Here is a 12,900-nt window from a genome sequence, read left to right as displayed (position 1 = left end):
GGTCACCAGGTTGGCGTGTTGGACTGGGACTGCACACAGCCACGGCCACAAGCATACACCCTCACCACACAGAACAGAACAAGAGCAGTAACAATGGTTACAGTGTGAGGGTAAAGTGACAGCACCCAGCTGCTATCTCATGTCTGTTTGTGGGAAGAATCCCCACACCTGAACCCCAACCCCCCTCCTCTTTGCTGTGGGTTCCAGGCCCTTGGCTATTTCTGGGCATGTGTTCCTCCTCTCTCTTGCTCTCAGACACCCCTATATCTCTTCTCACACCAGCTCCCCTCTGTTGCTGCTGCTAAACATTTTGTATACATTTGTCTGCCCTCTTGCTTCTCCTCCTCCTCCTCCTCTTTTATCTTTTGGTGCTTGGGGCTCATAAATCCATGCAGCTGGTGTTGTTCTATGTTTTTAAAATTTTTGGTCCCTTTCTTTCTTTCAAGCTCTGCTTCGTCTGTTGTCCTTTTGGTGCTACTCTGTCTCGCACTCTTTCTTTCTATGGTTGCCAATGCATTCAATACCTGGCTCTACTCTACTGTACACTTCTCCACGTACCTCTTTGCCCTTCTGCACCACCAGCCACCATCTATTTAATCTCTCCTCTTTCTCTCTCATCCATTAGCCTCCAAAACCAAGAGTTAGAACAAGTTAGAGAACTGAACAGTCCCTCTCCTTCCATTTTTTCCCTTCTCTTTCCCTGTACTCATTCAATCATTTGACCACTTCAGATGGGTCATTTTCTCCACCGCATCAAAACTTGGAGACCTGTTCGCCTTGCCCTCGTAGTGCTTCTTCTTGTGAGCTCCAACCAAGTAAAATACTCGGTTGAAGGTAAGCTAGTTAGCAGCAAGTAAAGTCCTTTTTAGATTTCTTTGCGCTCTCTCTCTCTCTCTCTCATGAAATCTGAAACAAGTGTTTGCTGTGTTCAGGTAGATCATTGTTTAAGCTTTTAGAGGCTGCCAAGGTGGGAAGTTTTTTCTCGTCTTTCTCTTGCTAATTTACATTTCTTTATCTCCAGTTTTATCTTACGGCAATGGATTGGATGCAGGGGAGAGATGAAGAGGTGGTGACGATGAGAGCTTTGATAGGATCGAGGCCGCCGAGATGTGAGACGAAATGCAGTTCATGCGGCCACTGTGAGGCAGTTCAGGTGCCTGTAGTCCCACAAGACAAGAACGGATTTAGGTATTTCTTCGATACAATCACTTCCAGGGGGGGTGACAGCTCCAACTACAAGCCCATGAACTGGAAATGCAAGTGTGGAAACATGCTACTAAATCCATAAGCAAAAGAAACAAGAGAGAATTAGCTGTAATCTTTTCAATTTGTGGATAGATACTTGAGAGGAAGTGAGATTCTTTGATCACTTTTTAGTGCTCATGCTCTGTGTCATTTGCTTGAATGCAAAAATCACTTGTCTCCCTCCACTCATTTCTGTAATCATCATCACTTCCCCTTGTTTTGTTACCAGATCTGGGAAGTATAACTCATCCTTGGAATTTTGTAGAGTTTTTATTTACTCTGGCTGTCAAATTCTAATAACGCATGGTCACTTCTTTCACCTCTCCCTCAACCTTTCTTCTGTTTAATGTTTGATCTATTATAGATGTTCTCGAACTGTGTGTGTGTGAGAGAGAGAGAGAGAGAGAGATGTGACTATTTACGTTAGATTCTCTACAAGCTAAAATCCCTAGTATTTTGTTTAAGGCTGTCAAGTGTCAACTAACACGTTACAGGAGCAAGGCTCGTGAAAGGTGATGACAATGGCGTACATTGTGTGGGCTCGCTGCACGCCATTCCATCTCCATGGCATGTCATATCGATTTAAGGTCCGTAGTAATCCAACAAAATCACATGATCTCACACCCCACATTACAAGCAAATGATGGATGATGGCAAGATTTGGGGTACCACGGTCTCATCCAATACGTAGGCCTCGGGTAAAGAGCTGCCTAAAAAGAGGGATGGTAAACTTTTGTCTTGCTCTCTTACTCCTTTTAGCCTGTCGTGCTGGCTGTTGTCTTGAAGTGATATGTTAAAGTAAGCGCGCTGTTGAACTTTTTTTTGTTATCATATAGAGAAAGATATCAATCATCACCATGACTACTCTTCCGCCAGGTGAACTGAACTCATTCTTGTCCCTTTTTTGTTTTCTTGCTGAAGCAATTCCATTATAGAAAGAGTTGAAGACTGGGCCACTGCATATTACCATTTGAGAGTACCTCATTGTAGTGTGTGATCTCTAACACTATTGATCTACAGATCTCTATCCAATGATCGAATCACCCCACTTCACAGATCTTATGGTCATGACAAACTGGGACTTGGCATATTTACAGACAAGAAGAAGTTTGAAGGGAGGGATAATCTGGTAGGCTTCACAGTGGAATCTGATCAGCCATTCAACACAGTGATTGCGACTCTACATTGTGTTGCCTCCTTCAGTCCCACCATGTTTGGCCCATCTTCCATCATAGAAGGAAAATAAAAGGATGAATCAGGCAATTGTTAGGATAAAGGACAGAGAGATCCATGTGGCACAGTGGCCCCTTGTCCCTTCAAACCAAGGTTAATTTGAGATTATCCACATATAACTTGAGAAAAACTCCAGAAGAAGGTGTACAAACCAAATGGTTGTGCACTATAGTAACATGTCAGGATGGTTGATGTCCCATTGCTCATGACTACAAGATAAATTGGTTCCACTCCCAGGTAGACATGTGACAGTTCCTTGTACTATTTCTGAAGGGAACTGGACCAAATGGTAGAGCTAGCACTATATAATTGCAAAATCACCCAAAAAAAATACTTGGTATGTGGCTTGGACAACAGTCTTTACCTATAAGAAAGTAACTATGTTTGAAGCACTTGATTATGCTATTAAACTTGTTTCTCTTAGGACAGATGTAGCACTAGAAAAGGTGATGAACAGCAGTTTAAGTCCAAGCTACAGATGGAGAATCACATTAGAGCATGGATGACTGCTTGTCAGGCTTCAGGTATCCTACTTCGATTCGGTCGATCTTTTCAAGCCTGCTCGCTTCCCTCTTATCTCTTGGGTTTATTAGTTACATCTGTTATGCATAACCAATAATTCAACCATAGCCTACCTCGAAATACAAATAGCAGATTTCATTCCCAAGGGTTGTGGTACTTTTTGTTCAGCCTGAGAAATACCAATGAGATTATGAGAACAGCAGAACGGTTTGGAAGTAGGAGAAGGATATGCTGTTCTAACCATCTGCTACCACGGACACTAGCTCACAAGATTTCAGTAGATACACTCTCCCTTTTCACATTTGTTGTTAGCCTTCAGGCGGTAACAATTTACCTGGAACTGAGCCTTACAGGATCGTTTTCTGGTAGCATGTCCCACTCCATACCCAGGACCAAAAATAATTGAAACCGAAAGAAGTCTCTTCAACCCACCAGTCTTGGGGTATAGACAGGGTAGAATGCAACTCCCAAGTTTTCCACCTCGGGCACAACAGCCCTAGAAAGGGCTTTATTCCTGCCGCTTCTGATTTAGTTTCAAGTTCCAGCTTACAGGCATCTTCTGAAGTGGAGACTGGAGTGATTGATCTCGTTATGGTTTGAGCCCTGGAGAGTCCACTACCATATACTTGGTCCTTGGTCATAGAAACCATGGCATTCCGAATTGAAGCATCCATGCTTGCCTCTTCGCCTTCAATAACAATGCTACAGCAGTCAAACTTTACAAATTTTGCAGGGAAATGATTACCAATGACCCGAGCTTCATTAGCCATCCTATTCTCATGGCTTCATAAATCCTTGATCATCAGCTCAATCTCCACTGCAGCTGATATCATCGCTTAACTAAAATACTGCAATAAAACTTTCCGGCATCGATCATCAGAGAGCTGGCCTTTGCGATCCTAGATCATGATAGAATTTGTTTCACAATGTAGCACAAATCCAGCATACGGCGGCGTACATCAAGGTTCTGCTTCCACTTAACAGACAACATCAACCTAGAATAAATTTTATCCTAAAGGAATGCCAAATTAACATAACACCGACCGCTACAATGTTATCCAGAATGAACGACCAAGGAAATGAGAGTTGCATTCTCTTACAGCTGGCTACAAGCATACATTCCTAAACTTATTCAATCAAATTAAGGCCATAAGTAAGACAAGTTCATTTAGAATTGAGCATCTTCTATCTGGAGTAACAGTGGTCCAAAGATCCACTCCTCTATTAATCCAGCTTGAGATCCAATATAATTATGATTATCTTCATCAAAAAAAGTGATTGAATATGATAATGCAAGGAAGTCATACTCCCACGGCACTCCAGCCCTATTCGCAACAATATCACAAGTGGAGATTACTAACTGCTAGGTAACTTGGATTAAGAGCAGACTCTACATCCTGCCTTTCTGTTCATTTATATTGGGATGTTAAGAAAGACATCACTTACAAGAATATGATGTTTAAGATCCGTTATGAGATCATGAAAATACTTGGAATATAAGTCTGTACCATCATATGATCCAGTTGCAATTTGGACAGAGCACTACAGGGAGGGTGTTTGATTTTGGGTCAATTGCCGGATAACTGTCATAAAGCAAAATGATCCTACAACTTCACATTAAGAGTACAACTGACTATTAATTCTGCGCCAACTTTCAGAGGCAGATCCTTTCAAACAAACTAACTAGTAATCTAGCAGAGGAACAAACTGACAAGTAATCTCGCAGAGGAGCCAGAGTGGTGGAGAACGGACTCAGGTACTAAATTGAAGTTCCACTTAACCAGTATCATCAAGTCAGACTTTTCTGATTAAATTCAAGGAACGTCCTAGTTACACCCACAAAGTTTAGTAGTTTTTCTTTTTTCACCAAATCCCATTTTTTTCCTGCTTTATTTGTCAAATATCAAATTACGACAAGACATGAATAACTGCATTCTCCAAGAAACAGATACAAAAAAGAAAATTCAGATTATGACTCCAACCTGAATTCGATAAATTCTGCATTCAGAAGAACCGCAAGTAAGAGGATTTGAACCGCTACATATGAAGCAGTTACTTCGACACAATTCTTCTTGAACATAATTTAGTTGCCGCCGCTGAGAGTCAAGTGGTAGGTAAAGACATTAATGGGGAAGCATTATAAGAAGCTGTAGCCTGCGTAGACCATACAAAAGACATAACAACCTGGTCAGGTTTCGGAATATCTCAAAAGCCAAATACTCAGCTGATTGAGGATTGCAATTGAATGAGTAATGATTTAAGTATATTGCAGAGAGAGGTTGAGAAAGATTCAGGGAGAGAAGAAACAATGACAACAGACAAGTTTTCTTAAAATCAATTAAGTCATTGTTAAAATATAATAAATTAAAAATTTAGTAAATGTGTCACAGAAGATATGTTCTTTTATTGTATTTATATTTTAAAGTCGTATATTATCCACTATTTAAAATATGTTCTTTTTAAGCATATTTCCTCTACTTGTATCAAGGTTCCCAACCAAACAGATGAAACACACCAGATAGATATTCTTAAAGTAACCAACCAAAATAATAATGGACAATCTAATAACAAGATCATGACTTTTTTGGTATAATAATAACAAGATCATGATGAAAAGTAAAAAGAATAACTAAAAGAGGCTAGTATGTAAATTCATGTTATTGTTTCAACAAAATACTCTATATTGTAACTTGAACTTCACAGTGATAGAAATTCAGTGATTGGATAATGGTTTTGAGTAGGTGGTTTGTATAGAAGTCCACTCTTTTGGGTAATTATGATCATGACTTTTTTAGTATAATAATAACAAGATCATGATGAAAAGTAAAAAAGAATAACTAAAAGAGGCTAGTATGTAGATTCATGCTATTCTTTCAACAAAATACCATATATTGTAACTTGAACTTCACAGTGATAGAAATTCAGTGATTGGATAATGGTTTTGAGTAGGTGGTTTGTATAGAAGTCCACTCTTTTGGGTAATTATGATCTCAATTTTTGAATCAAGCAGGATACAATTTTCTAGGCCCAGCTAGAAAAGGTTCGTGATGTTTACTTAGCTTATGAAACTCAAACCTGATGTCAATTTATTTTATTACACAAGATGTGTCTAGGAATCAATCATGGAACCAGGACTAATTGAGGCCGCATCATGTCAGACTTATCCGTAGCTTAACTCATTAATTTTGTGTTTCACCTCTGAGAAAGGGTGAATTCAATAGGAAATGGAAAGAAATAATTCAAACATTCATGCTGTATGCTAAATATAAGCATAAGCCTAGGATATGATTTCTACATACCAAAGAACGTACTTCTTATATAGCATGGAAATAAATGTCGTGCATGCTGTTGGTAGGCTGGACCAATACAAACAGCCCAAAGAGCCAGCCGGAAAAAAGTCTGAGTTCAGGAGAAAAAACTCTTTAGTCCAGTATCTTGAGATTGATGTGAAATGAATTACAAATATGAAGTATGACCTAAATTGGCTGTCTTGAGAAGTCTTGGCATGGTTAGGTTTTTGGGTCCTAAACTAGGACTTGATTCATTAGCTGAGTCACATGCAAGGTGTAAGAAATTTCACTGATCTGCATATATTTAACTACAGCAAATTTAAAAATTTCTCACTGATTTTTTAATCAAATCAGACATAACCAAACTCCAAAGATAAAGCCACAATATGAATAGTTTTTGCCTCAGTCCTCTTTTTTCTTTATTTTTTCCCTATTCCAAAAACTCTGAGCATGTTTATTTGAATTATCTGAATTTAGATGATTTTTATTATGAATACATCCAGATGGAAAGACCTTGTTTGACAGAGACTTGAATATGTCTATTAGTATGTACAAGTTAAGGCTTGCAAACTATCAATCTTTAGGAGAAGCATGATTCTTGGATACTGTGCATCGAAAACCATCCATGAAAGCTAGAAAGCTTGCTAAACATCACACTCAATTTGTTTGAGTATCTATACTTGCATTAGCAACAAGCGTGGAATCATATGGTCATCCTCTCCCGAGTACCATTAAATAGGCAACAGATTCTTCCCCTCTTTTCCTAAGCATGAAACCTGATGCCCCTAAGTCAACATCACTTATAGATAAGAAGAAATGTTGTTCTTATTTTTCAGACAGTTAGCGTCTCTTCAAACACAACCTTGCTGCCGACCACCCTACTTCTCTATCCAGACCACCTTGCTTTGGTACAGGTGCAAACAAGCCAAGTACCAGGCTGCTCAAGCTCAGCTTGGTATTTTAAAGGGCTGCTTGAGCTCATCTTGAGCGAAGCTTAACACAGGTTCTTCAGGCATGGCTCACATTAGGCTCAAAGCCGAGCTTTTATCGAGCCAAGCTGAGCTCTCCTTTATTTTATTTTAAAGCCAAATATGTTCGTGCTCGGCTCATTTATAAGCTAAGCTCTGAATGTTCAAACTCAGCTTGTTTTCTAATTGAACTGAACTCAAACAAGCTGCTATGGAGCCGATCTCATGCTGCACATGAGCAGTCCAGATAGTTTGCATCCCTACCTTTGAGATAAACAAAGGGATGAAGGGTACACTAACAATTCGCGGCTCGTTAATGAACCAAACTCCTTTAGTTGCCTCTCCAAAAAATTAATCAACTTCAACACACGGTACCACAACATTCAGCATTCGAAACAAAAGCTCTATATATAAAACTTCTAGTCCCTCACTCATTTTGTTTGGAAAATTAAAATGCCCCCAAACTAGAAACATAGTTGCAACAGACAACTATTTCACTGCACTGGGAAGATCACAGGGAGTCATAGACACAACCCCTAATACCATTACTCGCCTTGAACCATTACATAATTATCAAATGAAATTTGGCTTGAAAGCTATGTAGCCTAATTAAGGATGTAGAAGCAGCCAAAGTAACGATGCAGAAGAGCACTCAGTGTAGAGCAGACAAGTTGGCCTTAGTAATTACTGGTAATAGTATCACATTACAAAGTTGAAACCATGAGGAAGTGGATATAGGATGCTTGTGAAGTTAATGTGCCACTACAAGTAGAAGATTCTTGCTCCACAACAACTAATCAACTTTTCTTTGTCTTTATGTTTTTTCTGCTTTAGTGTTTCCATACGTCCAACAAGAAAGACGGAGTGCATATAAAAACTAATGCCTCTTGAACACAAAAATTATGTTCCTTATGTATAAAAGCACGTTCTCTCTATACCAAGTCTATTCAAGACTCTATATCAGAAAAGAGGGCATTAATTTCTTTAATTTGGAAGAGAGTGCAGACACTGAATCACAATATGCTAGAAAGCTACTTCTTTAAATAACGTAAAATTGAAGTAAAATATTATGGGGACATTGTTGCCTAGGACGATGTGTTTTATAGAAGAAGTATTGTAAAGGACTTGAACAAAAACATCTCCTTTGTGCATGCCGCACCCCCCCCCCCCAAAAAAAGAAAGAAATATTTGCAAAATGACTAGAAATTTCCATCTTATTTATTATAATTTCAATATAATCATTAACAATATAAAATTCTTTGCAATTTTCTCCAAAATGTTTCTTATGACATCCCTTATGTTACTGGCTTCAAGTCCAAAACTTCATGTTTTAGACCAACATGCCAAAGCAGTATGTATGATTGGTCTTGTTTCTGGCATGACCAGAATTTCCTTGAAAACCCATCACACTAATAGTTTAGCATCAAGGCTCATTCAAAACTACAAAAACAAAAACAAAGATAATCAAATTCTATGCTGTAAGAACATTAATGGACATCCCTAGTCCCAACTATGCAAGATAAGCTTTTCATAAAATCCTTTTTTTCATTTCAAGTTAGATTAGGACTACATCCTTTCTCAATGCAATCTTAGTCAAACCCTTTCTCATAACTGCTTTTTGAGGTTTTTCAAAGCTTGTTCTGCTCTGAAACCTAAACACAAATTTGTGCCCTTCAACTTACCAAGGCCTCCCTAGGTGCCATCAAAATTATTTCTAGATTGCTTTACCCTCCTTCAACTTCCAACCTTCCATCAATATACTCAACTCTAATCACACCCTAAACATACGGTGCATTCACTTTAGTTATAGCACATGCAATGATCATATGGCACTAAAATCCCCTTAAATGTTCATCAACCTACTTTAATTTAGATGTGCCTTCACATATATCTCTTCTGTTCAGCAGTACCAAAATAATGGAGAGAACAACATATTCCATAATGAATTGGCTATCTATGTTGTCTAGGATCTCATTTTCATTTTTATTATAAATATTACCAAATATTACCCCTATTTACATCTCATTGATTAATATCTGTGACCCACAAATAACACAAAACAAGGCTCGCCTCCGTAAATAACAACTATTTTTTGCCCATCATATATTGATTTGTATATATAATATGAGCATTAAGCTGGCTTTTTATATAGGCTCAGGCCTATAGCAACTCTAAGTCTCACTTGTCTTGACAAATTGCTAGCCACTGGGAATTGTTCTTGCTTCCTACCATGGGAAATTTCTAATTATTAGAATCCTAAAACTATTTGACCCTTGATATCTTCGGTGATTCATCCTACAGATAAAGGTTGTAAAAAGTTTTATCAAGAATAAGCGATGAGTTTTAACATTTTGTAAAAAGAATGGATCTCTTTACAAGTTACTTGGTTATTTTTCCCCTAGAATTCTGCTGTAGTTAAAGGTGATGTACCTCTCTATAAGAGAGATTGGTCTCAACTGTGCATCAAGAAATCAGACAGGTAGAAACTTATAGCTCTAATGTCACAAGCACTTCCCCCACAGCTTCATCCCCTTATATCCAATTTGTTGTAGGACTTAACAATGACATCAACCTATTTTTCACATGAATAAATAATCTCAAGCACTTTCACACACTTCATTCTTGATACCCTAAGTTATTTCTAATACAGTAATTTAAATTTACTCTTCCACTTTAGAACAAGTCCTTTTCAGCATCATCCTTATCTTCATCTTATACATGGACCCTCATCCACTAATATCTTGATTCATGAAACCTCTCAACAGCAAGCAAGTGGCCTAACTGCTAGCAAAGGTTGCATATGTGATTTAGCAAAAAGTAAATCATATATAGTTCATGCATAAAGTCATGTAAGTGGAAATCACTTGACATTCATGCAACTGGTATGTGACAGTGCGTGATTTTAAGAAAAAATCAAACAAGTTTTACATCAATCACAATTATGCAAGAAGAAACTCTAGGGAAGTTACATCATACTAGCATGCCACTATTGACACCAGAGACCTACTTCCTCATACACCTAACAAAGATGAACTGACAATTTCATTGCCATTGAAAAGATGAGAAGAAACAGAACATGGAGCCAATTCCTTCATCCGAGCATAGCATTCAAATCAACAAGCCCCTCCGCAGACATTCCATGGTATAGATAAACGTACCATCCCTACACTTTCATTACTTTTCTACTACTAAGCAAACATTCTATATTTGTAGCCTGCTCAATCCAAATTTAGACATTTTCATGCAAAGGTGGGATAAAAAGAGAAGATTTTCATATATGTGCAAAGTGATTCATCTGAAGCAGTCATTCTAGTACATAAATATGCACATTAAACCAAAAAAAAGAGGAGGAAGTAGAACCTGGATGGACAAGGAGAAAGCAGTCACATTCAATTAGTTCCAGAGCTCTAAAACCCCAGACTCTTCTTTCTTCTTCTCCTTCCATCTTCTGTCTCCAATCATATCTATGCTACGGCTAATCCAATCCCCTGTTCTCAATGTTGTGCCCACTGGATGCTCTTGAGATCAATCCCTTCCTTTACCATCTCATATAGCGGGCTCATCTCCCTCAGCTTCTCTACTTGCTTCACAGTGAGCTCTATCGCCCGGTCGATCTCGGCCTTGGTGGTGAACCTCCCAATACCGAACCGGATCGAGGTGTGAGCCATGTCCTCGTCCACCCCGAGCGCCCTTAGCACGTAGGACGGCTCGAGGCTGGCGCTGGTACACGCGCTCCCGCTCGACACCGCCACCTCCTTCAGTCCCATCAGCAGGCTCTCCCCCTCCACGTACGCGAAAGAGATGTTCAAATTCCCCGGATACCGATGCTCGACGCTCCCGTTGATCACCACGCCATCGAGCCGCGACCGGATTCCGTCAAGGAGCCGCTCCTGGAGGGCGGCGATGCGGCGACCATCGTAGTCCATTTCCTCCATGGCGATCTCGCAGGCGGCGCCCATCCCGACGACAAGCGGCGTAGGGACGGTGCCGCTCCGGATGCCGCGCTCCTGGCCGCCGCCGCTCATCTGGGGCTCGACCCGGATCCGGGGGCGGCGGCGGAGGTAGAGGGCGCCGACGCCCTTGGGTCCGTAGATCTTGTGCCCGCTGAGGGACATGAGCCCGATCCCCATCTTCTCGACATCAATAGGAATTTTGCCGAGCGCCTGGGCGGCATCGGTGTGAAAGGGGACGCCTTTTTCTTTACATATGCGGCCGATGTCCTCGAGGGGCTGGACGACGCCGATCTCGTTGTTGATGGCCATGACGGAGACAAGGCCGGTGTCGGGGCGGATGGCAGCGGCGAGGCGGTCGAGGTCGACGAGGCCGTCGGGACGGACGGGGAGGTAGCTGACCTCGAAACCCTCTTGCTGGAGGTGGCGGCAGGAGTCGAGGACGCACTTGTGCTCGGTCTGGGTGGTGACAACGTGGCGCCTCTTGTCGCGATAGAAGTGCATGACGCCCTTGATAGAGATGTTGTTGGACTCCGTGGCGCCGGAGGTGAAGAAGATCTCCTTGGGGTTGGCGCCGACGAGGGCAGCGACCTGGGAGCGGGCGGCCTCGACGGCGGCGTCGGACTCCCAGCCGTAAAGGTGGGTGCGGGAATGGGGGTTGCCGAAGCGGGAGAGGTAGAAGGGGAGCATGGCATCGAGGACGCGGGGATCGACGGGGGTGGTGGCCTGCATGTCGAGGTAGAGGGGGCGGCCGGAGATGCGGACGCCCTTCATGGAGATGACGTCCTCCGCCGCTTCCTCCGCCCGGGGAGGAGCCGCGGTGGCGGCGGCGGCGGTTGAGAGGAGGCGGCCGGTAGGGAGGGCACGACGGAGGACGGAGAGGTGCTTCGCGGTGGCCATGGCGGCGGCGGTGCTATTGGAGTCGGGGTCCCACTTAAGTGGACTAGAGAGTAATTTTAGAATCGGTTTTTTTCCGTATATACTCTCTTAAATATATAAAATTACTTAAATATTCTTTTGATAAATTTATTATATATATATATTTATGAAAATATTTCAGTTATTTTAATTTTAAGATGTTTATTTATTAATATTAAATAAAATCTATTAAAGAAAATCAAAACTCGGTTGACATTTGCTCAGTTTTTTGTAATTAAGTTGGATTGATAAATCAAAAAAAAATCGAGTCAAATTGTCAACTTTCTTTTTAAAAATTTTGACTTTGTCAAGTTTGGCATATTAGGTAATCATTTTGGTAATGTTATTTTTTATTTGATTTTGATATAATTATTATTATTTAATGTATGACATTTACCTATTCTACATTATTTTAAAAAATTCAAATATATCAAATTTAAATTAATTATATGCTTAAATTAGTAAAATATTTTTTAGTAATTTGTTAATATTAATTTATTTTTATTTGCATATATATTGATATAAAGTTTTTTTTATATATACCGGTAAGGATATTTTAGTTATTTTAATTTTAAATTATTTATTTTTTAATATTATTAGATAGTATGAGTACATATATAAATATATATATATATAATAAATATTTTATAAAGATATACATATAAATAATAATTTTATGAAAATATTTATATAGTTCTATATATTTTAGAATGTACGCATGCAATATATATATATATATATATATATATATATATATATATATATAAAGAATTT

At 39.8% G+C, this 12,900-nt stretch overlaps 2 protein-coding genes across 3 annotated transcripts; one reads left to right on the top strand and one right to left on the bottom strand.

The window, feature by feature from the left end:
• The first annotated feature begins 208 nt into the window (after positions 1 to 208).
• Positions 209 to 1,574, top strand: LOC120106250 (EPIDERMAL PATTERNING FACTOR-like protein 2). The gene is made up of 3 exons (XM_039119211.1): positions 209 to 834; positions 933 to 967; positions 1,052 to 1,574. Exons 1-3 carry the CDS (start codon positions 732 to 734, stop codon positions 1,286 to 1,288), a joined length of 375 nt encoding a protein of 124 aa, XP_038975139.1. The 5' UTR covers positions 209 to 731; the 3' UTR covers positions 1,289 to 1,574.
• Positions 1,575 to 4,760: 3,186 nt separating this feature from the next.
• Positions 4,761 to 12,159, bottom strand: LOC103713660 (cysteine desulfurase, mitochondrial-like). 2 transcript variants are annotated; one of them, XM_026807180.2, is made up of 3 exons: positions 10,619 to 12,159; positions 4,983 to 5,154; positions 4,761 to 4,884 (listed from the first exon to the last, which is right to left on the bottom strand). In XM_026807180.2, exon 1 carries the CDS (start codon positions 12,106 to 12,108, stop codon positions 10,753 to 10,755), a length of 1,356 nt encoding a protein of 451 aa, XP_026662981.2. In that variant the 5' UTR covers positions 12,109 to 12,159; the 3' UTR covers positions 4,761 to 4,884; positions 4,983 to 5,154; positions 10,619 to 10,752. The 2 variants fall into 2 exon arrangements, with proteins under 2 accessions (XP_026662981.2, XP_008798885.2); XM_008800663.4 differs by having other exon boundaries at positions 4,761 to 5,154.
• Between the last annotated feature and the right edge of the window lie 741 nt (positions 12,160 to 12,900).

This window comes from Phoenix dactylifera, unplaced genomic scaffold (genome assembly GCF_009389715.1).
Source record: "Phoenix dactylifera cultivar Barhee BC4 unplaced genomic scaffold, palm_55x_up_171113_PBpolish2nd_filt_p 000503F, whole genome shotgun sequence".
NCBI classification, from domain to species: domain Eukaryota; kingdom Viridiplantae; phylum Streptophyta; class Magnoliopsida; order Arecales; family Arecaceae; genus Phoenix; species Phoenix dactylifera.
The sequence above is the reverse complement of the archived record's forward strand: the minus strand, read 5'-3'. Positions and strand labels throughout refer to the sequence as shown.

Excerpts from the sequence above, each read along its gene's own strand:
- LOC120106250 (XM_039119211.1), top strand. The coding sequence starts at position 732 with ATGGGTCATTTTCTCCACCGCATCAAAACTTGGAGACCTGTTCGCCTT. Across the intron at positions 835-932 it reads AGTAAAATACTCGGTTGAAG|GTAGATCATTGTTTAAGCTT; the intron begins GTAAGCTAGTTA and ends TGCTGTGTTCAG. Across the intron at positions 968-1,051 it reads AGCTTTTAGAGGCTGCCAAG|GGGAGAGATGAAGAGGTGGT; the intron begins GTGGGAAGTTTT and ends GATTGGATGCAG.
- LOC103713660 (XM_008800663.4), bottom strand. The coding sequence starts at position 12,108 with ATGGCCACCGCGAAGCACCTCTCCGTCCTCCGTCGTGCCCTCCCTACC.